Genomic DNA, 26,822 nt, shown 5'->3' with positions numbered 1-26,822 from the left:
ATTGGACAAGTTTTTTGAAATTTCAAACCAAATACCACTGCCAGAGCAAACCAGAGGTTTTAGAGTGAGGTTAAAGGAATGGTATCAAATTGGGGTATTTCTGATGGAAATTCGGGAGTTCATATTTAAATGATGTGAATCATCTGCAAAACAAGCATCCACATTTCCTCTGCTTTCAACTCATAGGAGCCAAAACCAGAGTTCCTTCTGTGACTCTCTGAAAATGCAATTACCAAAATTCCAAACAAATATGGCAACTATTTTCTAACTTAGCTAATATGCCAAGAGCAGCACTAAAATGTAGGTGTCCTATTTGACCAGCCAATCCATTACATCTTTCAAGTTATCATCTTTTTCTTCAGAAACTGAGTTTTAAATAAAATCAGAAGACATAGCTGTTAGCAACCGTGAAGATACTGAGGAAAATGCAGATAGAGCGTGACAGATTTATTGACAGTTGCAATCTCAAATGCACACAATTCAGCAAGTGAAGGATAATTATGAGAATACTTATGCTAACAAATCTGTGTTATTTGTTACACTCTACCTTGCCAATGGAATTTCTCGTAATTAAGCTTTCTTAAAATAAAGCTGTAACAGTACTGACACCCCTCATTCTTCTTGTATGCATGAATATATATTCATAGAATCATATCTGCACCTAGTTGCATGATTTAGTCTTACCAGTGCTGTCATCATAAACAACAGTAACCGTTTTCCACTTGAAGAACTGCACAAGGTCAAGGATGGCACGGCTGAGTGATGAGAAGTCTGGATAGAGGCTGACATAGAAGGAGTCCTTGTTGTCTGACACCTGATGTTTCCAGCGGGTCTGGATATGTGGAACACCCAAAGCATTGCAGATTGATTGTACAGCATTAGCTGAGGAGCTATGGGATGGTCCGAAGATGGCAGCTACCCCAAGAGATAGCTGATCGCAGGCTAGAGAGAAGACAGAAGTCTGTCAATGATGAGAGGAAAGAAGGCAGTGTGCCAGAAGGTATTGCACAATTCATATCAAATAAAAGGTTCTCCATGAAATATAACTTCTGAGAAAACTCCTTTCTTCCGTAACACACAGATTTCAACTTCTGAATACATTTCTAAGCTTTCACTGTGAGCTGATGAATAGCAACACTTAACTTCTAAATAGTGCTCAGCTACATTTAATAAATACTTCTATGTCAGTGGAAGTCACAAAGGCCAGCAATTGTGTATAATTGTTTATCTTGTTTATTTCCTACAGTATGCTCCAGCATTATCTTGCAGAAGATGAGTTAGCACATTGCAGAAAGAAGCCAGAAAAATTAAGCAATACTGGAGACTAGTTTCTCAGTCCATGCCCTGCTCCTGTTCAGATCACTGCTATAGACATGACTTTTATGAGCACACGGTTCTGAAACTCAACAGATTCTGCCTTTCTAAGAAAACATCTTATTTGGTAGAGAGAAGTAAGGGAAAGTGTCTCCATAATCCAATGTGAATGTATTTATATGAGGCTAGATTACTTAGTGTTTTTACACCATCGTTGTTGTCCCTCACAACTAAGGAAACAAGCAGTAGAAACACATTTTACTACATTATTTTTCCTCAGTAAGTTGAAATTTATTTTTTCAGTTGTGCCATGTCTGTCCTTTTCAGCATGATTAAAAATACTACAAGTCTTTGAGAAATCATGCTGGCACACCTTTTTATTCTTGCAGAGCATCAGTGGTTTAAATTAACTTCTCATATACACACAAGATCTCCACTGTATTACTAAGCATCGGATTAAGGCCTAAATGACTAGCCTGATAAAAAAACATTTATGCTAATATTGCCCTTCCTAAGAGTAATCAACAAGCTTTATGCAAATGTCAGTAAATGGGATCACTAACAACAGCAATAGCTACCAGATGGCTTTTCAATGGGCTTTTTTTTTTTTTTTTTTTCTGTGATTTGAATAATGCAGTGCTTTCACATGTGATTTAATACAACTCTATCAGATGCATACCAATTTTTGTAGTGCACTGAAGGATATTTTGTTTGCACTCACATTACTCTTCATTGAAACGGTATCTTGGAAATATCATCTTGCTTTCAGGTTGCTCTTTCATACAGTAATTTTAAAATCCCATTGATATTTAGTTTGTATTCAGCTTAAAAAGTATTTGTTAATAAGAGGTTTTAACAGGCTGTTTTTTGATGCAGCACCTGCCTGGTCACTAGTGGACAAAATCATTAACCACAGAATGAGTTAAATGTTTCAATCTCATAGTTAAAACTCTGCTTTGGAGTCATCATAATAAAATGAACCATTTTAGGCTAGCCTTTAGCCTTCGATTCTGGACTAAAGTACCTCTCAGCTTCAATGGTTGGCTGTGAATTGATGAAGCAAAAAGCTATGAGTACTAAAAAATTACACAGATTTTGATACAGCATGACTAGTTAAAAATAAAGATTTGCATTCTCATGCAAGATGCAAACAGGAACAATATATATATCCAATTAATTACATTTTGTAATTCTAGCATCAGCTATTCCATTCTATCAATAGTTAGCAATAGTAAGGTTAGCTTGCAATCTCCAAGCAACCCCTAAGTAAGGTCTAGAAGTAGAGTTGTCATCTCAGAAGATTGTTAAAAAATTAAAATTTCAGAATAGATTTCTTCACTTTTTATTAATTCAGGTATGAGGACAAATTATTAAATTAAATTTCACAAGGCAGAATGCATTCAAATCAGATAGAAGATGGGGACAGAATTAAGGATTTGTTTACTATTGGCTGAGATGGAAAGAGCAGCGTCTCAGAACATTTTTTATCTCATCAGAATAACTATTAAAAAAAAACCATAAAAGAAATAGCATACTTCCTTTCTCACTCTCTGCTACAAATAAATTATTTTGCTAGGCATAAATATTTAGTCTATAATATTTTTCATGTATCAAAGTACCTCAGAAGAATTTAAATGCTTATTTCCATACAGAGAGACCGTCTATTCTCATATCTAGCAACAACAGCCTTATACTAAAATGGTTAATTTGAGAAATAAACAATTAGAAAGATAAACTCGACATGTTGCAAATAAAAGGCAAAAATATTTATCATTTCTAAATTGATTTTTAATCAGGATTGTATTCCATTATAAAGATGTACTTCGTATACATCTGCACTGACATAGCAGCTTTTCCCTAGCTAGCATTTCTAATGTAGCATCAGGAGTTTTCATTTTACTTAGCAAAAAAATCTCTTCTTGTTTTTCAGTTAGAGTGACACGTTGAGGACCAGATCTCTGTGAAGATTTAAGGTCCAAATCTCTCATAACAAATACAAGTTTACCTTTTCTTGTTAAGGATTCATATGAATCAATCGTATAAACATTCATATGAAATTTGCTTTTCAATAAAAAAATCTACCATTAAACACTGTGTAATACCATGCAAAATTTAAGTTCTGTGGGTTTTCAATCAAAAAAGGACATATAGGAGTTACTGGGTTTTCAACTTTCTACAAAAAGGCAGTGATGCAGTATAACTCCCATGTGGCATCATCGTGTTTTAGACCAGAATGTAAAGCAATAGCTCATAACTTCAATTGTTTGTGAGAATCAAAGATCTGAAAGTTTAGGAAAAAGTGTTCATAATATTTTATAATCTTGAAAATCATCTGAACTGATGCTTTTACATTTATCTGGTAACAACAATCTTAAACAAAGGCTTAATTTTCAAGCTTATTTTTATGCTTTGTTCTCATCAGATAAGCAAAATTACAACTACTTGCTCTCTTTCACAACACAAGCCTGATAAAATATGCCAGTCACACATATGCTAAAGACATTTTTGAAGATGCACTTAAAGTGATAGAATACCTAAAATTGAATTGGAGCCTTGGTAAATATCTGAGAATGAGATTTTAGCCATGAAGCCATAAAGAAATTCACATTCAGATTTTGAGCACCTTAATGAATGAGAGGGTTTTGTAGACTTTCCTCCAGTAATGTTGGAAATGTGCTTGATGGCATACATACTTGACTACACCACTGAAGTCTTAGCCTTTTCCAAGATCATTGCAAGTTGGAAGCACTTGGCATTTCCCAAGGGAAAAAAAAAAAAAAGTATGGGGGAAATGTTTTCTGACACCAGAAGATCTACTCTCAAAAACACCCTAATCACAAAACTCAAGAAAAAAGAAATTTCAGATTTCAAATGTTTAAAGAAATAGATTTTGGACAGGGTAGTGGGAACATAGTTGACATAATGTAATTTTCAAGCAGTTACCATAACAGCTTTCAAGGGGCAATATTTAAAACACTTCTTTAATGTCAGCTACAACCTTGTACAATGTTACTGCATATCTTTATAGACAGACCTTTTTCAGGTAGTTAAAGCACACGAGTTTTAGCTGCTAATTAAAGAAATTAAATACACAAAAAGTTACCTTTTTTGGATGCTTCAAAACTGTCATAGAGATTTATCTTTTGGGTGTCATATGTTAATGTAGTGTTTGGCAGAAGAGTTCTGTTTCTGTTGATTGTGTTCACAGCAAATCTGAAGGCTAATTCTTCTGCTCCCATTGGACCAGATTCCACACACTCAAAAATACCTCCTGGTGGAGAGGGAGAGAAAGAAAAAAGAAAGAAAGGAAAAACAAAAAACACTAGTAAGCCAAAATGGCATAAAAGAACAATTTCATTATTATTTTGGAAAAAATTCCTCTAGCCTATATATTGGATATAGATATTCTTAACCTAATAAATCTGATATCATGCAATTAGTGTAAAATATCCCATGATTTCAGTGATATTTGGGTCAAACAATAACCCAACAGCAGTATGTATTAATCAAACTTACCTTAAAGAAAATAAGTTGAGTATTTTTGCTGTTGTTGTTGTTTGGGTATTTTGTATGTTTTTTGTTGTTTTTATTTTAAAGACATCCTCTTTACTAGTACAAATAAAAACACTATGAGAATATAAAATAATCACATTATTTAGAAGTGTAGGGACAAAGAACATGTAATTATTATTTTACATACTTAAACCTGAAAAACTGCATTCACAACTTCTAGATCACAGGTACATAAAAGGCAAGATTTCTGGAGTCTTGTTTTCTACTGGTCTATGCATTATATAGTATCATGAAAAAGATAAGAAAGTGGAAAGTTCATTGGAAATGCAATTCACAAAGAATAATATTAGCAGGACATCTCAGATTGTGTCAAGAAGATTTATACACATTTTAGCCTGACTGTGTACCTGAACATATGTATATACGTTGAGCAGAGGTTCAAACTATACTCATCTGCACTGAGCTCAATGTACATGCTAATCTTAATTTCAACAGATAGAGGATTCAACTACAGTCTGCGTAAAGCTCAATCACATGTAGAAAGCATCCCCAAATGGACTGCCAGAGTAGGACACACCTAAAAGCACAGGCGATTTCTAGAACTGCCTTAATCTTATACGAACCAAACAAGATTGTTGTATATCAGTCCTTCTCATCTTGTAATAAGGTATCACTGCCCATGAAATATAAATTAACATATAAGTTGCAATAATAATTTATTCTTTGTTCTCAAAAGGCCAAGAATATGGTGTCAATAAAAGTAATCTGAAAGTATGTTCTTCCCAAGGCATAGAATGCCTAAAAAAAATAAAGGTCAGCATCACTACTGCCCTTTCTATTCTTTTGTTAATAGTATCTGTGAATAATAGTAACTAGGACGAGACAGGGATTACATCACTGCAAGAAATGTTTTTCATTTATTTTCTCCTAATGTGTACGCATTCATTTTGAAAGTTATGTGGCTACCTGGCTTTGTATTGTCTAAAAAAAAAATCTTAATCCTGGTTTCTCAGAAAGAAACTCTCAGCATCAAAGTACGTAGGAACTGAAACCAAACTTTGCAAACAACCACACAACCTACATTTGGAAATAATGTGTATTATGTTATTAACTCCTTCCCTCTCATATATTATTAAACACAAAATGGCCTTTCAGATTTCTAACCTTTTGATTCGTCCAGCCTGTTTCTCAACAGAATATGGAGAACAGGTGTTAATTTTTATTTTTTTTCCCAGCACGTGAGTCTTTAAGTTCCTCATGAGTGCCCTAGGGACAGATGCTCGACAAGTATTAACCACTGAAATGAGACTTGTCAAATAACTATTTTAAAACTAGTATTTATAGGAGAGGCAAACATTTAAGAACAATCCAGATACAGCAAGGAATGATTCACCTGATTAAACGTATAAGAATATATATAATAGATAGACAATATTAACAGTAACTTGAAGCTAAAAAGATAAGGCAAATATGAACTTAGTACATTTTAAAACTGAAAAATTAACCATATTTGTTTAAACAATAATATGCCATTAACATGAGAGGCAATCTGTTTTTTGAATTTAATAAATTATTCGGGAGAATGTAATCTGGTAGAAAAGATTTTTCGCTTTTTTTTATGGCTTATAGTGTCTAAATATTATAAATCAAGCTATGATATTTAAAAAAAAAAAATGTTGCAGAAAGTTAAAAAATAGTGGATGTGTGTTTAATATAGCTATTAAGACACAAGAAAAATTACAAAAAGTTACAATAAATATAATCAGAATTAAGACAGATTTTATAGATTTTCTTAGAGACTTGGAAAACACTTGTTTGAAGAAATTCTGAATAAATAATATCACACAGTAAAAAAATATGATATCCTAAGCAAGAAAGGATTTACAAAGAGAAATATGCAATACAGTGTACCTTTCTTCTCTCTGTAATTTTTACACTGGAATCACAGAATAATTTAGGATGTAAAGAACCTTCAAGATCAAGTCCAACTATCCCAACTCTCAACAAAACAGGACAAACAGTATTTTTGATGGCCATTGCCCTCCTCAACTGCTTAGTTTCTAACCCCTATGACAAGCACAAGGTCACACTTGACTCATGAGTGGTGTCATCCACTCTGTAATTTGAAACATTCCACTCAGAAAAGGGACCCCAAGCTTCCTACCTGAATTTTTGCTAGCCTCATGATATTTACTACATCTTTCACATTCTATGGCTGCAGCTGAAAGCAAGAGCACCTTCTGCCTTACTTCAACAGCTAAACTAAGCACTGCTGGGCATGCATCACAGAAGACTTGTTTCTTTGCTCCTCCCAGGGCACCTGCCACTGGTTGCTAGCAACCAGAACCTCTTGGGCTGGGCAGACTTTGGTCTGAACCATGACATCCTGGCTTGGCTACACACCACAGTTTCCCTGGAGAAACATGCTGCAGCTCTAGGACCAGCACCAGGGAGAAAGGGGTCTGCATTTCAAGAGAATTCAGATTTGCCTGTGCAAAGTCATGACCCTGAATCTGAGAAATGCTTGAGCTGGAACTGGACCAGAGAATGGCTGAGAGCTTTGCCACTGACAAGTGCCCTGCAGCAAAAAGCACATGACACTTCAGCAAAACAGAGCCATGGAATACAAGTTTTATGCTCATTTTTTTTCCATTGAAAGATTTTCTTCCTTAATTTATATTTGCCTGAAACTCAATACAATCTTGTTTTTTTATTCTTGTATTTTTCATTCTCCTCATCTCAAAGTCTTGAGATAGGGGATACCTTGTCAAAGATGCAACCAGGATATCTAAAATAAAGATGGTTTTGTCCTCCCATATTCATGTAATTCTTAATGGGATTGATAGTCTATCACATAAAAAGACAATTTTATGAAAATGCCAAGGCCCCTAACTTCTGTAAGTGGCAACAGCATGTATAATTTCCCATGTGCTCCACTAAGTGTTTTCTTCTCTCATTCACACGTTTTCTGTCTTCATGATAAATGCACCCCCTCAAAGGTGGCAACACACGGTCTGTCTTCATCAAGGTAAATTTCCATTCCTAAGGAAAACAGGTAGAAAGAACAATCTGTTTCTCTCGTGCATGAGGAAGGAAAATACAGCTTGTGGTTACTACTTTTTAACATTTTATGCTAGATGGATGTTGAATTAAAAATAAGAACCTTAGAATATAATTATGCCATATACTTGTTTTCTATCAGTTTCTAACTTGAACAATGTCAAACTTACAATTCAGTTTCAGGGTATTTCTATGTCTGCTGAAGCAGTGAGGAATTAATATCACATAATTTAATACTTTGGATGCTGAAAGAGTTAGGTTCAATCTTAATCTGTGCACTAAAAGCATTGAATCATTATGTTCTTAAAATGCACCATGTCCTACTAATACACAAAATGGCTGAAAATGCCAAGCTCCCCTGTACTAACTAGAAGCTGCTAACTTTGACCAACTTAATACTGCATTCAGGATATCACAGTTTTTAATTAATCTACTTGAATTTTGTGTACAACTATGAAGTTGCGCACTTACATAGAGCAGAAATTTAGGCAGAGACACATCTACATTCTAAATTTCAGAATGTAGTCATAAAATAACAACTCCTTGTTCTCCAGACAAGAGTTCCGTTAAGTATATGTGGAAGTCTATGTATGTATATTTTCAGTATGCTCAGCAGAGACCCAAGTATGTATGAGCTCTGGCATTGATAGAAAAGGGAACATTCAATAGAGTGCTTCCTCTGTTGTTGCATGAGATACACTTGAAACCTAATACATAATCATCAACTGCCTTGGTCTTACTCCTCTATTCTCATTTTTATTACTGAATATGTAAACAGTAGCAATAAACGCTGAATATTTTTAAATAAAATATTATATATAAAGTACATCTACTGGCTTAATACTGGGAAATAAATCAGAAATAACACTAGATCTTTTTTTTTAAAAAAAAAAAAAACGGAAAGCAAATGAATATAAAGAATTGTCTTTGCACTTTTTGTACTTCAGCTATACTTTATTCTAGAAGAGAACTTGTTTCTCAAATCAGTTATAGTATACTGAGCCATGCTGCTCCCTCCCAAGAAATCTTTTTCCTCTATTTCCAATGGACCTTGTATTCAGGATAGCCTTATTAGTAATCAAACTGAGGAATGCGTTGCATTGTTCTCAGATAAGCAGACAGGAGAGTCATAAATCTTGCCATTGACATGTGGAGAGTCAGCCAAGCCAATGCCTATCTCTGCCTAACAGCTTGAAAAAAAAAAATAAATAAATTAAAAAAAAAATAAAAGGTGTTGGGGTTAGTCTTATAATAATAACCACATGCAGACCCATAATAGGCAGAAACATGGGTCTTCATGTACAAACAACAGAATATCCTAGAGGTAACATGAATTTTTTTTTGCTACCTCACAACATAGAGAAAATTTTAAAGAAGTAGTTTAGCACCATATGTTATGTCTTCATTTATAGTGCTAGTGATATAAGATCTCTGACCTATGACAAATACAGCATCAAATAACTACAGCTCAACCTCTAGCTCAAAGCTTTACTGACTATGCACAGTAGATGATGACTGTATAGATGAATATTTTCGCTGTCACAATTACCACTTTGCAAAAGTTTACAAGACTCTGGTGGTGACCAACAACTGATGAATCGCAGTGATGAGAACAGTTTCAGATAAACCAGTAGAAGCCAGATGTGCAAAAACCACTGCGTAACAATATTTAAATACTGTATATTTTGCAGTGATTTCCAGGATAATTAAGGTCTCCTGAATCCTGATATACTTAAACCACTTTTACTGAATCTGAAATTCATTATAGTTCTTCATTGCAGTTATCATCACTAATAAAAATAAAAAATAAAAACACATTTATATGATCAATTATTTTTAAAAGAACCAATAAGAAAAATCCAGTCTTCAGTGTAATACTGAAGCAGCAACAGTTTCTTCAAAAATAGTTAAAATTTTTGGAAAAAAGTTATAGTAACGTTTTATCAAAAAGGACAAACTACGTATTGCTGAAATTAGTATAAGTAACATAACTGTAATCATCTTTCAGAGAAAAAGTCTAAAACTGTTTTTTAAAAAGCTATACAAAGCAAAACAAACAAACAAACAAACACAAATATGACTGACATTTTCAGTTTACAAATCATACTGGTTTTCTGACTTTCAAATCATATTGCTGAAATAGAAACGGCCAGATGAAAAAAGTACACCAATGTGGACATGTTTTAGCAAAGATTACAAAAATAGCTAAAAAATTTATGCAGCAAAACTATTTTAAAAAAATAGCAAACATGGCTGATATAGAATAAAAGAATTTATCCTTCTTATCACACTATCACACTCCCAAGTTTGTTTCAATAAAAATGAATGCTGCTTAATTACTGAGGCTACAGGCTATTTTAGTCTGTTCCTTCTGAAAAATTAAGCATTTAAATGTACAACATAAGACCACTCTACCTCAGGTCATACTCTGACAAATTAATTGAAATTAAGCTTGTTGACAAGCTAATTTTCTGAATTCATATCACTGAAAGTGTATCAGCTATGTACAGAGTTGTAAAGTTTTACTGATTTGACATCAGGAATTTACTAAGATAGTTTTCATATATGAAATCAGGAGAGACTAGTTTAAACCTGAACTCATGCTAGTACAACATCATTGACATTAATAAATGCTGTTTCCATAACTTCATTATAATTTGTTTTACCTTGCATGAGGATATAAGATGAAGTTTCTTTTTTTAATATAAAAACATCTTGATAAATACCTGTTTTAACAGCTATAATTTATATACATTATATTTATTTCATTGCTACAAGAACACAAATTCACACACTTCTACCGACAGACAACCTCTTAGTTAAGACATTATTAAAAGTAATATCAGTCACATCATGGTAAGCAGTTATCAGGAAAGATTGAGGCAAAAAATGTTTAAATATCTCAGCCCCCTTCTCCTTGTCTGTTGCTACCAGCCTGCCTCTGTCACTTACTAGGGAGGATATGCCCTCCTGGATTTTCCTCTTCTGGTTGAAGTACCTGTAGAAGCTTTTCTTGTTCTTTGTGGAATCCCTTTGTGGCCACATTCAGTTCAAGTTCAGCCTTGGCCTTTCTGACTCCATCCCTACACAGCCTAACAGTTTCCCTATACTCTTCCCACAGTACCTGTCCCTGTTTCCACTACCAGTGCATTTTCTTCTTGCTCTTCAGTTTGACCACCAAGCCCCAGTTCATCCATGCCAACCTCTTGCCTTTCTTTCCTGACTTACTACACCTGAGGATGGAGAGCTCTTAGAATCATAGAATCACCAAGGTTGGAAAAGACCTAAAAGATCATCCAGTCCAATTTTGCACCCTGAAGAAAGCTTCCTTAAAGATCTGCCAACTCTTCTGCACACTTTTGTCCAGGACAGCTTCCCAGGATGATTTCTGGACTGACTCACTGAAGAGCTGGAAGTTAGCCTTTCCTAAAGTTTAGCTCCTTAATTTTACTCTTCGCTTGTCTCATATCCCTCTAGAGCAAGAGCTCAACCATAGCGTCGTCACTTATAGCCCAGGCAGCCTCCAATCCTGATGTCACCAATCAGTTCATTCATATTTATGAGCGATAGGTCCAAGTATCGCATCCTCTCCTGGTGGGCCATCAATTACTTGACTCAGGAAGTTACACTCAGTGCATTCCAGGAGTGCTCTAGATTGCCTATAGCTTGCCATACTACTTTTCTGGCAGATGTCTGGATAGTTGAAATCTCCCAGCAGGACAAGCGTTTGTGATTGCAACGCCTCCTGCAGTTTGAGGTAGAAGACCTCATCGACAGGCTCTGATGGATCCAGTGACATATCACTGACATGGTGTGGACAAAAGCCGGGGGTATGGCAGTTGCTGTGCTGAAGTAATTGATCAAGGTCTCTGACTGAAGGAATTTTCACTGGAATCAAGTGTGTTGCAATCAAGGCTGCTGTAATCAAGGCCATAATGATAATTCTGTCTCATATTCTGTGGAAGAGGGAAGTAGGACCAAGAATTTCTGTGGGCTATTGCTGTATACACTGATTTCATGGACTAGAAATTTATCTGAAAAATAAATTCCCATCCAATACAGACGCAATGAACATCTTAATAATGCAGTGGAGGCACAAGTATTAAAAAAAAAAAAAAAAAAAATCAGTAAAGTGTTCTGCAATGAGACATAAACTACATTAAGGATGGAATCAATATTTGAAGGAAAAATCATAGAATCCAGCAAACGTTGTTGTACAAACATATAGATTTTTTTGTTACACATCAAAAGATTACTTAGTCAAAAGATATTTTAATATTGTATTATATTGATATTGTATGGTACCAGCAGCTCTAAGATATGTTTCTCCTAAAAAGATTTGAATTATCTGGATTTAAGACAAATAGAACTACATATTTTGATTGTAAAATATTTGAGGAGATAAATATTCAGTCAATGTTGGATTTATATTGTTCATTTAATGTTAAATTATACCACAAAGAAAGTTTCTATTGTAATTTTTAAGCATGAGGCGATAAGAGATAGGAAGGAAGGAGGAACCAAAGTTGCTTAAAGATTTTTAAAAGGAAATACGAAGACATTAAAATGACTATAAGTATCTTTACAATTATATTTTAAAAACAAGTTCATGCATTCCAGCATTAAGTGTGATGTGAAAAACAACATGCCAGAAACTTGCCTTTCATCAGTGCGGTTACTACATATGCTTTGAAAGTTATCAACAAAATTGTATTTTTAAATTAATATTACTAGACTGGATATGTAGCATACATACATAAAACACTGCTTCTGATACCTTTTCTATTTATAAATATTACTCATTTCAGTCAGAATATCAATTGAGCATGACTACAGACAACACGCAAAGAAAAATCTAAATGCATTTATCTACAGTGTTAGAACACACTATCCATAAGTTTTCTTCCCCCTATTAAGGATATGCATTAGCTTCTTTTGATACAGTAAACAATTTATTACATAATACAATTGATAATCTGAATGGAATTGTAATATTCACGTAATATTTAGATTCCCATGACTAGAGGTAACAAAAGGAAACAAAACACTAAAAGGAATGTGACAATGAGAATGGACTCATTTTAATTAAATGATCTTTCCAATACTTTAGCTAATAAAATGTTTTTAACCTTATTAAACAACATACTTCTGCTTAATTCCACTATCGGAATTCCACATAATATTCATCTTTTGATGAAGAAAAGTTACCCTGTGTACCGAAATTTTCAGTCTACAGAAAGTAAGAATAAGTTACCACAGCTACTCTGCTAAGAGTGATGCTCAGTCCACAATTTGAAGATTTGGTTTTTATCCAATGACTGTCACATAGAAAATGCTTAAATAAAAGTGAAAGCCAGATTAAGGTCTCAGGTTTCCTTTCCATTACAGTCTAAGTCACCAGCTTCAAATTTGCTTCCCTATTTATTCCTAAATTTCATTTCACAGCAATAGTGCACTCACTGAAATACTTTTATATTGTTTTCTGTTCAAATCTAGATCTAATCAAATCTTTCTGATCAAATAATTTTGAATACACCTTCAGTATCAAGTATGTGGCATGCAGCAGTACTGTAAGAGTCAATTCCCAGTCATCCAGTTACCCAATTGCCTGCATTTCCCAAAATCTAGAAACACTCAAATGAGCACTACAAAATCCAGCAGATGAGAATTATCTAATATGCATTACAATTTTAACTGAAGTTAATTAATAAAAGGTTAGCATAATTTTCAAAATATCCAACACTTAGTTTTTGAATTCCATTTTGTTTTTCTTTTGTAATGCTTAAATGTTCAGGAGTTTATACATGTTTAAGATATTTAAGAAAGTACAAAACCTGCATTTTCCTACTTTTCTTCCTTTTCTCAAGGTTTTCAGATAGAATGCCTCAGAAACTTGAAACAATATATTACTTAACTTGAAAAAAGGAGAAGAGTATGAAATAATCAGGAGACTCACTCAATTAATTATTGAGAACCATTAAATATATACTGTTGATCATTAGGTTAATGAAATAGCATTTAGAATATTGCTGTGGAGAAAGATGCTACAGCTGTCTGAATGAGGTGCCCATATTGCTTATATTTAGTGAAGTACTTTTATTCCCGCAAACATTTCAGGGAAAAAAAAGGAGAATTGTAGTATTTTTGCTGCACATAGGTCATGATCTCCAAAGAATCAAGGAAAAAATATTTTTAGAGAACTTCAATTTTTTTCATTTAAGTGCTTCCTGAAAAAATAAAGGGAACAAGTGGTGTATCTGCTTGTATAGCAGGGACTGGAACAATGTGGCTTTGTTTTCTAAGGGCTGTATATAGAAGTTATGAAATAATTTTCTTTTTCTGGACATGACAATGAAGTTGCTTTTTCTTTCTCAGTAGTTATATTTTATGAAATTATTTTCAAATTTTCATTTGTTGCATGAAATTTTTCTGCCATGTTATAATACCTTAATTGCAACAGTTTATTGTTTCTATTAGTCTTTAATGTTAATAAAAGATAACCCTTCCTCTATAATGCTTGAAATATTTAACCTCCTTTCTAAATGGTTTCTGACATTTTCAAATCACTACTGCAGAAATGCAGTGAAATAGCAAGAAAACAGAAAGAGACATGAAAGCATTTAAAATCAATCTTCAAAATCACACTTATGAAAAAGTTTTAAATGTGACAAATAAACTCTTTTGACTTTTAAATGTAACAATGATTCACTTCAATACTTCTGTTTCCAAGAATGTTTAAATTAGAGTGTTTCTTAGAAAATAAGTCATTATGTTTTCATCTTAGCAATCTCACCAAAATCATTTTTGTCACAAATATCACTACTCTGCTTAAAATATGGCATGCACTGGTACAGAATTATGATTTAAATGCTTAGAAGCTATTTTCTGAAGACTACTATGAATGTTATATGGAAAATCTTTACTATTGCTGTCTCTAATGTACCAGCTGCTTGGATTGTATACTGCTAATGTTTCCACAGTTTCTCAATGATTTGTTTTTGTAATCTTCAACTAGATGAAGGAAAAAAAAAAGACAAAAAGTGAGTACAGCAACAAGCAAGCTATGAACAAAAAAGTACTCAAGTAATAGCTGCTGCTGTTGAAAATTCCAAGTAATAAAAAGTAATGGAATATATAGCAAGATTGTTGAGTTCTACTGTGGATAAGAGAGAAAGTTAAATAAAACCAAGAAAGCTTATCTTTCAAAAACTATTAGGATGCATCTGCTTCTAGACTGAGTAAATGTATGTATAAAGTTTAAAAATATCTTGCTCAGATTTCTTTAGCCCACTTATTCCATAAATTCTACCAATATTGAAACATACTGAAACATACTACTTCTGTAAGATAATCCAAGATAAATTATGTATATCAGTATGGCATATAAGCAGAAATTGAAACATTGTTCCTGGAATAAATGAAATGTACAATATCAATTCCATAAATAACAAGAAATATAATTATAGAAAAAAGCCTCCTGCAAACTTCTCCATGCTATTTTCTTCTAAACATTACTCTAAAGATATGCAGATTTTTGCTACAGATTCATATTTCTAAAGCCATTCAGTTAGTACCATAAGCACCAGTAAAAAGAAAATTAATGCATATGAAAGTCAAGAGGCTCAGAAACTGATAATTTATGACCATTTCATGCAGAGAACAGATTATAGCAGGATCTCAAAGTAAACAAGCAAAAATATTTAATGAGGCACAAGAGGGTCTGTTTTAACATAATACATTTCAGGGATACTGATTCACTTCTCCACTGATAAAAACAGAGGTGCTTATTCACAGCCTTTAGAAATATTATCAGAGAGACTGGATGGAAAACGTTGCACTTGATCTGAAGCACAGACACATGAACACTTCATGCTCCTCTTTGCACTACATATGACTTCAGTTTCTTTCTCTTAATAATTACACAGTTTTATTTTCCACAACCTATGACGTGTTTTTATCTTTCAAAAATGTACACTTAGCTTTAAAGATTCATGTCTAGCTCATATGAAGTCCCAGTGTTCTCCCTAAAAATTCTGAGCCAGGGGGTTAGTTGTGTTGTACTGTTTTTATTATTGTACTTTTGTTTTGATAAATTACCACACCAGAATCTTAAGTTTATTTGCAATTACTGCTCTAAGTTTAAGCTGTAGAGAGTTAATTTTGGGGAGAACAGTGACATTCAGCGGTCTAAAAGTAGTCACCTATTGCTTTGCCAGAGAGCCTAGTATCTCAGACCTACTATACCCATCTGGCAAACACATCAAATAACTCATTGGACACGTCACCATTTTTGTAAACATTTCTGGAAGCAGTATGTCTCAACAGCATCTACACTGTGGGAGTTGAACATTTCTCTCTGAGATGAACTCAATGTCACCTACTCTTAACCTTTTGTCCGTTTGATTTTTTTTTTTAATTATTATTTGTATTTTTTTAATAAAGGAAATGTCTCTTTCAAATCAGTTATTGGAAACAGCCTTAAGATTAGATGAACTTTATTCTGAAGGAGGTCAGAAGACTTCCCTACTGTTCGTTGTTAAATATAAAAAAATCCACACTCTTAAATACATGCCTGATTTCCTGCAGGTGAAAATTATCATCTACTGTTCACTAAGAAAAATTAAAATGTTATTTAACCAGTTCTGATGATGATGATACACAAAACTGCATGCAAGGTGCTATTTACTAGTTTCAGGTACACCAATTTGCACCTACTGCCAAAAAGAGAAATTACACAGGTAATACAGAATTTGTGCAAAATTCATCCTACTAGGAAACTGTCTAAGCTATTCTAACAGTTTCTACTATAATCAAAAAGAAAGGCATGTGCAGAGATTTATTCAAATATGGGTAGACTGACCAGTTCTTGGCAAGTGCCCTTTGCCTTCCTGCTTGTTATTGAGGGAGTTCAGATAATACGAATTAAAGCTCATTCTTAAAGCCTCTTTTCTACTTGTTCTCTGCATGTTTGCACCCACACAAGATGATGTGAGAAATGCACACAAGCAGTTAACATACTATGAAATCCTACTGTGATAATCTTCTGAAACAATGCAGTTATATATGCATAATTAATTTCATACTTACACTACAGCATGTTTACTTCTTACTGTTTACTATGAGTCTTTTTTATCAAATTGCTTTTTAACAAAGACTTTTTTTTTTTAATATACAACCTAATACACTTTTATGGTTGGTTTATTGTGGTTTAATTACTTAATGTTAACTGTGCTTTGAATCAGTGCTTTATTGTGTTCCCCCAATAAACAAAAATGTTATTTCATATACTGATTTTCCTGTAAATATGCTCACAGATTACAGCTTATTATGCTCAGAAAGTAGAAGGGATTTCTTCAGAACCGACATAAGCAGAAGCACTGGAGAGAAAAACAGGTTTTCTAATCCTCCACACTGATGTATACAAACATCATAAGCATGCATGCCTTCATACTTAAATTCAAATCTATAGTAAGTCAGACCTGTAGAAAGGTCTGTTTAGGATACAGTGACAAGTTAGTTGAAATGCTACTCATGCCATGGGAACAATGAAGCATGACACTTTGTCTTCTAAATCTGGCAACAAATTTACTGGAAAATTAAGAAAGATTAATTTATTCTGTTTTCAGAAAGGTGACATTATGGATACATCAATTAAACACGTATATGTGGGAGGTTAAACTCCGGTTTTATTTACATGTATATTTAGCTGTTTCCTAAATTTATTTGGCACCTTGGATATGCATTCACTTGCAGTTTTCATTCCTGAAAATCTATACTGACCAACCTCCCAAACCTGTCTTTGAAGAAATTTCTTTTAAAATATTTTCTTTCACCTAAATGCTAAAATGAAATTACATACATCTTTTGCCTATGCTAGTTTGTTACTAAAATATTTAGACCAAAGTGGATAATTATGTATCCACTTTTCAAAAAGAATTTAATCTCTGATTAAGATCCCCCTTCAAGCCTACTAGTTGTTTTTGTTCTGTTTTTTAATTTGATGCTGCTTTCTTCTACAACTTAAAGAAAGCAACACAAGTTCAGATTTCTCATTAATAAGAGGAGAATTTTAAGGATTAGCTGTCACCTTTCTGAGTTTTTACACCTTTGAATAACAACCTATTTCCAAAATTTGTACAACTTAAGTCAAATTCTGTCTTCCATCAGTTCTATGAGGTAACTTTTCATTAGACATTGTTCAATATCTCTGCTCTTCTCAGGTCTATTTTTCCAAACCAGCAGGCTAATGAAGTGCAATAATTTAAGTCTAAACATGGGAAAGCACTATCACTCATGCTAGAGAGCAGATGTGCAGGCAGCATACTGCAAAAATCATGCAGAAATGCATAACTAAACCACTAATCTGAAACAAACAAAAAAATACAGATTTGAGTTGGTCACACAAGCTTAGAAGAGGCCAAATCCAATTCTCATTTCTGCAACCCATTTCTAGATCTTCAGAAGCAACTAAACTGCATTGCTTGAAATTTATGGATACTTCAGAAGCAACAAATGATTTAAATAATTCTGAACGTAGTTGAACTCAATTTTTCGGAATAATTCATTCTGAATAGTTCAGCTCTGAGATCTTGTATTCCAGGCTAGAAGTTACTTGTTCTTTTTCTCTTGTATGACTTTAGCAAATGACAAGCAATTCTAATTGGAAAGGATGTGATGCAAATAATTTTCACACTGTCCCTTACAGATGCTAATGTGGATAATCACTGTTGATAGACTTAAAGAATCCTTCAAATATAAAATACTTGATTCAGTCTCATGTAATGATTTGGGTACTGCTGAACAGCGCTTGCACAGAATCCAGGCTGTCTCTACTTTTCATTTCACTGCCCCAGCGAGCAGGCTGAGGAATGGAAAAGGTTGAGAGGGGCACAGCTGGGATAGCTTACCAAACTGACCCAAAGGGTATACCAGAGCACCTAAAATTACATTCAGCATTAAAACTGAGGGAAGTTTTTCCTAAGTAGTCATTACTCAGAGACTGAATAAACATCAGTCAGCTAATTTGTTTGCATCAATTGTGGTTTTTTTTCCTTTTTTTTTTTCTTGATTTTTTTTTTTTTTTTCACCATGTACTGAACTGTCTTTAACTTCACAGAATTACAGAATATCGGGTTGGAAAGGACCTGAAAAGATCATCTAGTCTAGTTGTCCATTCCTCTGCTGGAGCAAGAACACCTAGTGTGGGTCACACAGGAAAGTGTCCAGGCATGTTTTTAATGTCTCCAGAAAAGGAGACCCCACAACCTCTCTGGGTAGCCTGTTCCACTGTTCTATTACTCTCACCATAAAGTTTTTTCTCATATTTATGTGAAATCTCCTATGTTCCAGCTTGCCCCCATTGCCCTGTGTCTTATCATTGGATGTCACTGAGAAGAGCCTGACTCCATCCTCACGACACTCACTCTTTACATATTTATAAACATTGATGAGGACACCCCTCAGTCCCCTTCAAACTAAAGGTACTCAGTTTCCTCAGCCGTTCCTTGTAAGGGAGATGCTCCACTGCCTTAATCACTTTTATGGCTCTTGACCTATGAGACACTTTTTCTTGCTATTGCCCTGTCATTCCTTCCCCTAGCCCACTATGGGTGGACAAACAACCACACACTGTCACTCTTCCCTCTACTATCCTGGTGACCTTTACAAGAACCTTAGAAGGGCTTTGTTTGGACGTGCATGTATTTGTACTATTTAGCTACGGGGAGGTTCATTGCAACCCTGTTTTATTACCCTTTATCAAGGTGATAGTTACATATAACACAAATGAATAACATTTAGAACTTCCACGTTCAATTGATTCATGGGTGAGAATATGCTGTACATCCCTTGTGGTGTCAGGGCAATCTCAAACACAGATACAGATTGGGCAGAGAATGGCTTGGAAGCAGCCCTGAGGAAAAGGATTTGGGAGTGATAAAAGACTCAACATAAGCCAGTAATGTGCGCTTGCAGCCCAGAAGGCCAGCCATATCCTGGAGTGCACCAAGAGGAGTGTGACCTGCAGGTTGAGGGAAGTGATTCTGCCCCTCTACTCAGCTCTTGTGAAACTCCACCTGGAGTAGTGTGTCCAGTTCTGGTGCCCCCAACACAAGAAGGACATGGACCTGTTGGAGTGGGTCAAGAGGAGGGCCACAAAGTTGATCAGAGGGCTGAAGAATCTCCTCTGTGAGGACAGGTTGAGGGAGATGTGGCTTTCCACCCTGGAGAAAGCTCTGAGAAGACCTTACAGCAGCCTTCCAGTACTTGAAGAGGGCGTGCAGGAAAGCTGGAGAGAGACTTTCTATAAGAGTGTGTAGCAACAGGGCAAGGGGAAGTGGTTTTAAACTGGAAGAGGATAGGTTTAGACTAGATATTATGAAAAAATTCTTTGCTGTGAGGATGGTGAGACACTGGAACAGGTTGTCCAGCAAGGCTGTGGATGCCTGCTCCCTAGAAGCATTCAATGCCAGCCTGGACGGGGCTTCGAACACCCTGGTCTAGAGCAAGGTGTCTCTGCATATATCAGGGGAGTTTGAACTAGATGATCTTAAAGGTTCCTTCCAACCCAAACCATTCTATGATTCTATTACTATTTAAATATTTTCCCAATAGTAATAGTTTAACACACAAAAAATGTTGTTCTAATAAATACAGTTCATTGAGAAATTAAAGTTCCTACTAGCCTGAAATAAAGGAAATAAATTGAGGGTTAGATTTACCTTGCAGAAAGTGTCTATAAATATCATTAGTGACCTTGCCTCCTCCATTTTCAACTTACTAATTTTTTGTTTTCTTTTAGTAGCTTATTTATCCTCAACCCAGTTGAGGGTATTATTATTTAACCTCAACCTAGTACCCAACACATCTACATTCATTTCTTTCATAGGTTGCCACTACCCATCAGTATCTTTTTCACTGTATTTAAAAAATAGTTTTTATCTAAGAACTGTTCATTTGATCTTAAAGCCTGGAAAATATTTGCTCAATCATTATGAAAGTGTAGTTTCCTTGAAGACTGCTGACTAATTACTGCACAGTTCTGAAATTTTAAATGACAAGCAGTTGTTTGATAGAAATTTAGAAAAAAACAGAGCGAGAACAAGGAAAATTTTGATTCAACATCTATAGCTTTACCGCTTTAACTGTGTTTATAGGTGAATATAAGGTCTCCGTAGTCACAGGCCAAATCAAATCAAGTTCTGCTCAGCCAAACATATGATTTTATTTAAAACAGTGGTGAGAAAGATCTTTTGTTTGCTCAAAACATCAAACTGGAGATAGGAGTTATTAGAAAACATAGACACAAACTCAGAGCAGAGTGAGTTAATGCCAACTACACCTGCATTACTAGAAGATGTGTTTGACAAAGCAATTCGCAAATGCGCAATTAAAAATTAATTCAATTTGGCTGGGACATAAGCACTCTTAACAGCAGAAGGGCCATTAACAAAGGGCAGTAAAAGGCAAATGTAATGCCTGTCCTGAGAATCATTGTTAGGATCAACTCTCTTAATTACATGAGAGAGAGTAAAAAAAAAAAAAAAAAAAAAAAACCAAAAAAACACATTAATTACATTAACACAGCACCTGAACTGGAAAGTGCCACAACTACTACAGACAGCATAGGACTAACATGAAATCAACCAAACAGTCGACTAACAAATAAAAAATTACGCACACTGGGGTGAAAGGAAGTCAAAGTATTATCAAAGATACATTATTTAAATACTTAAAAGAACAACTGGAAAAAAAAAAAGCATTTATACTAAAACCTAGTTATGATGCTTCACAGATCTACAATACAATATGCTAGAGCCAAAGCCTTATAGCAAAGCCCATGGGGATAACAGCATTAAGAAGAATGTCCCTGAAACAGTGTGTAAAACTAAATGCCTAAGGGAAAAGCAGAGGACAAGAAAGAGAAAAATTAATCCAGAGAAACATCAGAATAATGCACAGCTGGGAAAGTCAAGATCTGTAAACACAATTTGGTATACTCAAAAACACTCAAAGCACATTCTTTCTATCAAAAGCATGAAAATATGCCCTCAAGTTTTCTACTAGAACCTACAGTGAGGATTTGTGGTTCTCTTTGTTTTGTATTTTGTTGTTATTGTTGTTTGGGGGGGTTTTGTGGTTTGTATTTTTTTTAGAAAACAACAAAGCCATTCATAAAAGCAATAGAATGGTGTGAAGAGGCCAGATATCCAAGATCAGAGTCCCAAACAAAAGGGATTTCCTCACACACAACTTCATTCTTCTACTCCTCAAATAAGCACACTTTCAAATTTTAGTCCTTTATTTCTCATGTCAATGAAATTCAGATGCTTACAGCCCACTTACCTCTAAAAGACAGTTATCACATGCCAAATTAATCTCTGTTAGCTGTTGCCTCTGTTGGCAACTACTTAGCTCTGTTTTTTCATTACCTGTTTTTCCCAGAACTGTTACCCTAAATCACCTACTCCATTTTGTACACCGCCAAAGCTTTCTAGCTCCTAACACTGTGCTTATAGACTCCAGCAACACCTTTTCTAGGGACAGAGTTGATAGTTATAAGCAGTCCTGCAGATGTGGAGCCAATCTGCCTCAGAGAATGACTGGGAATAAACACCTCCACTTGTTGCCTTGCACACATTTGGCAGCCTGCCTATCTTGCCTGGGCAAGACCATCCACACCACATACGTCAGTTGGGCTTACTAAGCAATGCCATTCACATTGCCATGTCATTTAAGAATAAATCATCACGAGACAGAAATGAAAACTAATAGTTTGGCAAGCAAGGTTTCTCAGCCAAATCCAGACTAAAACAGAGATGAAGAGAGAAAAAAATAAAAAAGTTCAAAAGAGATGAAATAAACATCTTCAAAACCTTGCTTCTTGCAAGAAAAGTCCAAGTCAATAATGTCTACAACAGCATAAGTACAGGTTGGTACTCAGTGAATTTTTGAAATTTTCATATATCTAATATATCATTAATCTTCATGCTCTTCAAACATCCTTCAAGCACTGAAGTTACTAGATCGAAGAATAAAATACTGTAATAATAAATTGCAGCCTAAAACCTAAAATTCATCCCTTCACCTCACGTTTGATTATATTTACCAGAAAAGACGACAAATGCTTGTTTTAGGTACTAGTGAAGTAATAGTTCAGGTCCCAGAAGCAAAGGAGTCAGCATTTCCTGCTCTCACAGACATTCTGTGGTGGTACAGTTATTAATTTGCAAGTTCTTGGGTTTTTGCTTATTTTCTTAAAATAAGATGTATATTTTATTATTTCATAAAAGAAAAATCAAATAATGCAATTTCATATTGACTTCTACTAAAAGCTTATAATTAAAACACTTTTTAGAAAGTAAGAAATGGACAAGTCTGGGCATTCTGCTGTGACTTCATAATAAGGTTCACAAAATAGCTCCCAACCAAACTTTAGACTGAAATCAAAATTTATAAGGAGAACAGTAAGCAAAAACACTATATGCAAATGCTCCCTCAACCACACGTTCAAACCAAAAATGAGACTTTGTAACATAAAATAACCTAATTGCATTTGTAGTGATTATTAAAAAGAAAGAAAGAAAAAAAAAAAAACAGAACAAGACAACAACTCACAATCATACTTACCTCTTTGTTTCACAAACAGAGCTATGCATATTAATACCACGTTAGAAATTACTGTGGTGGAAGTAGCTTGGACGATATTTTACCAAACTAGTGCTTAGATAAACTGTAAATGTCAAAAGTGATTATACAAGACAATAGATGCCCTGGGAAGTTTTGGAATGATCTTATTGTGTACTGAACCACTGATATTTCATCCCTTAGTTGCTCAAAGAGGTGATTAAAATGACATATTTTCTATTACGTTGGTAAATAGCTCACATACTACACAGCTTCCCGGCTTTCTCAACTTTTCTAGTGTTTTTCTTACTAAGACCTGCTTGAATAAACATCTCTTAAGTTCCACTAAAGTACCAAAGCATTTCTTCTAAATAGAGATATTGTGATATTCATTCTGCGAAGCTTATTTGGACCAAGGGGAAATTTACAAAGAAATACATGATTTTTTTTTCATTATGCTACTAGTTCATCACAAAAAGTGCAGCATATATTCCTCCACTAGGAGGATAAATTGGTTAATGCCTTTGCAAAAAATGGTTGTGTATCATAAAAAAGCATATTCCAACTTCATAACCAAACAAGAGACTCCCCAGTTGTACATAACTTCCTTTATCTTCCCAAAATTTTTTTTTTTTTTTTTTTTTTACACAATGGATGTTGTTAACAATTTCTTTAAATTCACATGCAGAGCATCTGGGAATGAGTATGTGGTTTGATGAGGAAGAATTTACAGTACAAAGCAAGCTGTTTATGCAAGGTGGTTGTAATGGTCTCTTATTGCTTTGGCCCAGTGGCACTTTATCAATAATGCATCTTTAGTGTATTTCTTCCCGATTACACATAAAAATGGCATCGTAAGGTATGTGCCTGACAAGATATTTTAATAAATGATACTTCAGCATGCCATAACAGAGTTCTTGGTATACAGCATCATTTAATTCCTCATTATAAGATATTCTAGACTCAGTCAGTGTAATTATAGGCAGCACAGTATCCCCAGGAGTGTTTCAATAGCAGCAGTTAGAAGTTATACAGTCACACAAAAAGCAATTTGTCCACTGATGTTACAATTACACTTTGAAATATTATCATTGCTAGAGCCTCAGCAACAGTTAAAGAACAAGTGAAGGAATCACCTAATATGAAGTTTGTTTGTTTGTTTTTTTTTTATATACTTGAGAAAATCGAATTGATACTGAGTCAGCCCAGTACAAACTTAAGTTAGGAATTCCAGTGAGTATGCTTTTTTCTTTTTTTAAGAGTAAATAGTAATTAAATGTAGCCTAATTACAAGTCCTATTACAATTTCACAAATGAAGTAGAGCAGACAGTCCAATTTGATTTGAGTTTAAGAGAAAAAGTTGATGTAAGAGCTTTCTTCTTAATATAAAATATATGACTGCAAAGAAGTATTCATCCTTTTTTTTTTTTTTTTCCTCCTTCTCATAAGCAGCTTCTCATGGAAGCTTCACTTACTAAAGGTGTTATTTACTTTCCCGATTAAATGGCAATTCTTCCTTGGGGAAAGTAACCATCAGTGTAAAGCATACATCTGGTCTTTACAACAACAGAGCAGACTTTTCCTTCAGTTCCACTGTACACTATACAACAGCAGGTGGGAGCAGCTAAATTACAAAAGCTTTTCTAACAAGATCCACAGCTCCCATGACTAACTTTGATTGCCCTTCTTTTTAGTGTGTTATACCTGCCAAGTCCTCCCACAAAGGGCTACAAGGGCTTGTAATGCCGCAAAGTTTTTCAGTGCCTTCTCTCTCCCCAGGTGGGAGAAGGCTGAATACATCTGAAGGCTGTATTTCTGAACAGTTAAAAGCTGTTCCTATCTCAAAATGTTGCTACTAAATACATACCTTATAAACAAACATGAATTGTTATTACCTGGCTCCTAATATTTAAACGAATTACGCAGTTAAATAATATTTTAAGCATCCTTTAAGCAATCAAGTAATAGATCATCTCTCTCCACTAATGCTTTCATTGCAGCTGGGATAATCCTAAAATACAAAGGATCAGTGTCGTTCAGTTGGACGTTACAGGTTCTAGGAAAAAATAATCTCTCTTTATGGACACTGTCATAATGTCCTACAAACTCCTTTAGCTGCTGTTGAACATAAGATGACAGAGTAGTGACAAAGAGATCACTCAGCAAGGGAATCGGTTCATGATCAAAGAAAAAGCTATCATGTTTCAGATTAAAGATCTGTGCAACCCAATATCTTGTCCCCACAAATGGCCAATCAGGATCACCCACAATGAAAGCATGCGAAGGAATACATGTCGAGATTCTCTTATATTCTAGAAAGTCCTTGGCTTCCAGAGGTTCAGTCTGCTGAACCATGGAATCCATGGAATAAAAACCCACTAAATACACTGTGAACTTCTAGTATCCACAATGTTCTGAGGTAGGAAATTCTGCTGAACTTGTAGTCTGTTAGAATCATTTGATGTCTTTTCACTCTTGTATTGGAGGAAAGGGTGTACAGCTATTCTATACTAACCTTTATATTCACCTTCACCACACTAGTCATTATTTTACAGTCCTCTATTTAAACCCATTCAGTTGGCTCTTTTTTTGTAGGTTAAGAGAAGTATCCTACTGAATTATTTCTTACATGGAAGCCATTCAGGATCTTTGATCATCCCTTTCTGAAGCTTTTCAGAACTAACATACTTCAGCTAGATATGAAAACTATCAAAACTACCATTTAACTATATAACTAGAAAAACAGTCCAATCAGCCTTTTTGAGAAATTTCAGTAAAAACAAAACCCTCACAAAAATCATATATTAGACTTATACAGAAGCATAAAGACAAACATGCTATTATCCATCAAGTGATTTCTGTTTCTTATCCTGCTCGTACATGCTTAGTAATTGCTTTCCAAAAGACATGATAAAGGTGCATTTACAGTGCTATCAACACTTTTGCCATTCTAACCCATTCCAGCATTTCATTTGTCTGTATGAATAGAAACGTTTTCTTTACTTGTGGTTTTTTTTTTTTTTTTTTTTTTTTTTTTCATTGTGACAAAACCAACTCTTCTGATTAGTATGAGGCTCAAGGCTTCAAAAAAACATAAGTGGCATCAAGCAGCTCTTGATAAATTTCAACTGAAGTGGATACTGGAAAAAAAAATTTAAAATGCTAACAATTGCAGAAGACTTGATAGCTGATATAATGCAAATTTCAGGTATCTGTGTACTGAACAACCACCAGATTGGCTGTTCACCAGAGAATACCAAATGCCAGCCATTACCTCTTTTTTTCCTGTTTTTTTTTTTGTTTTTTTTTT

The 26,822-nt window shown here is 34.5% G+C and overlaps 1 protein-coding gene across 1 annotated transcript in view; it reads right to left on the bottom strand.

Annotated features, from left to right (window-relative positions):
- GRIK2 (glutamate ionotropic receptor kainate type subunit 2) overlaps nucleotides 1–26,822 on the bottom strand; it is a 343,946-nt gene that overhangs the window by 232,714 nt on the left and 84,410 nt on the right. The window contains exons 2-3 of the mRNA XM_042814253.1: nucleotides 4,418–4,585; nucleotides 685–942 (exon numbers count right to left, since the gene is read on the bottom strand). Coding sequence (XP_042670187.1) covers nucleotides 685–942; nucleotides 4,418–4,585 — 426 coding nt within the window. The remainder of the gene's footprint in view (nucleotides 1–684; nucleotides 943–4,417; nucleotides 4,586–26,822) is intronic.

This window comes from Centrocercus urophasianus, unplaced genomic scaffold (genome assembly GCF_019232065.1).
Source record: "Centrocercus urophasianus isolate 14NV4802_14NV808 unplaced genomic scaffold, USGS_Curo_1.0 seq_10, whole genome shotgun sequence".
NCBI classification, from domain to species: Eukaryota; Metazoa; Chordata; class Aves; order Galliformes; family Phasianidae; genus Centrocercus; species Centrocercus urophasianus.
This window is presented reverse-complemented; position numbering and strand designations above follow the sequence as displayed.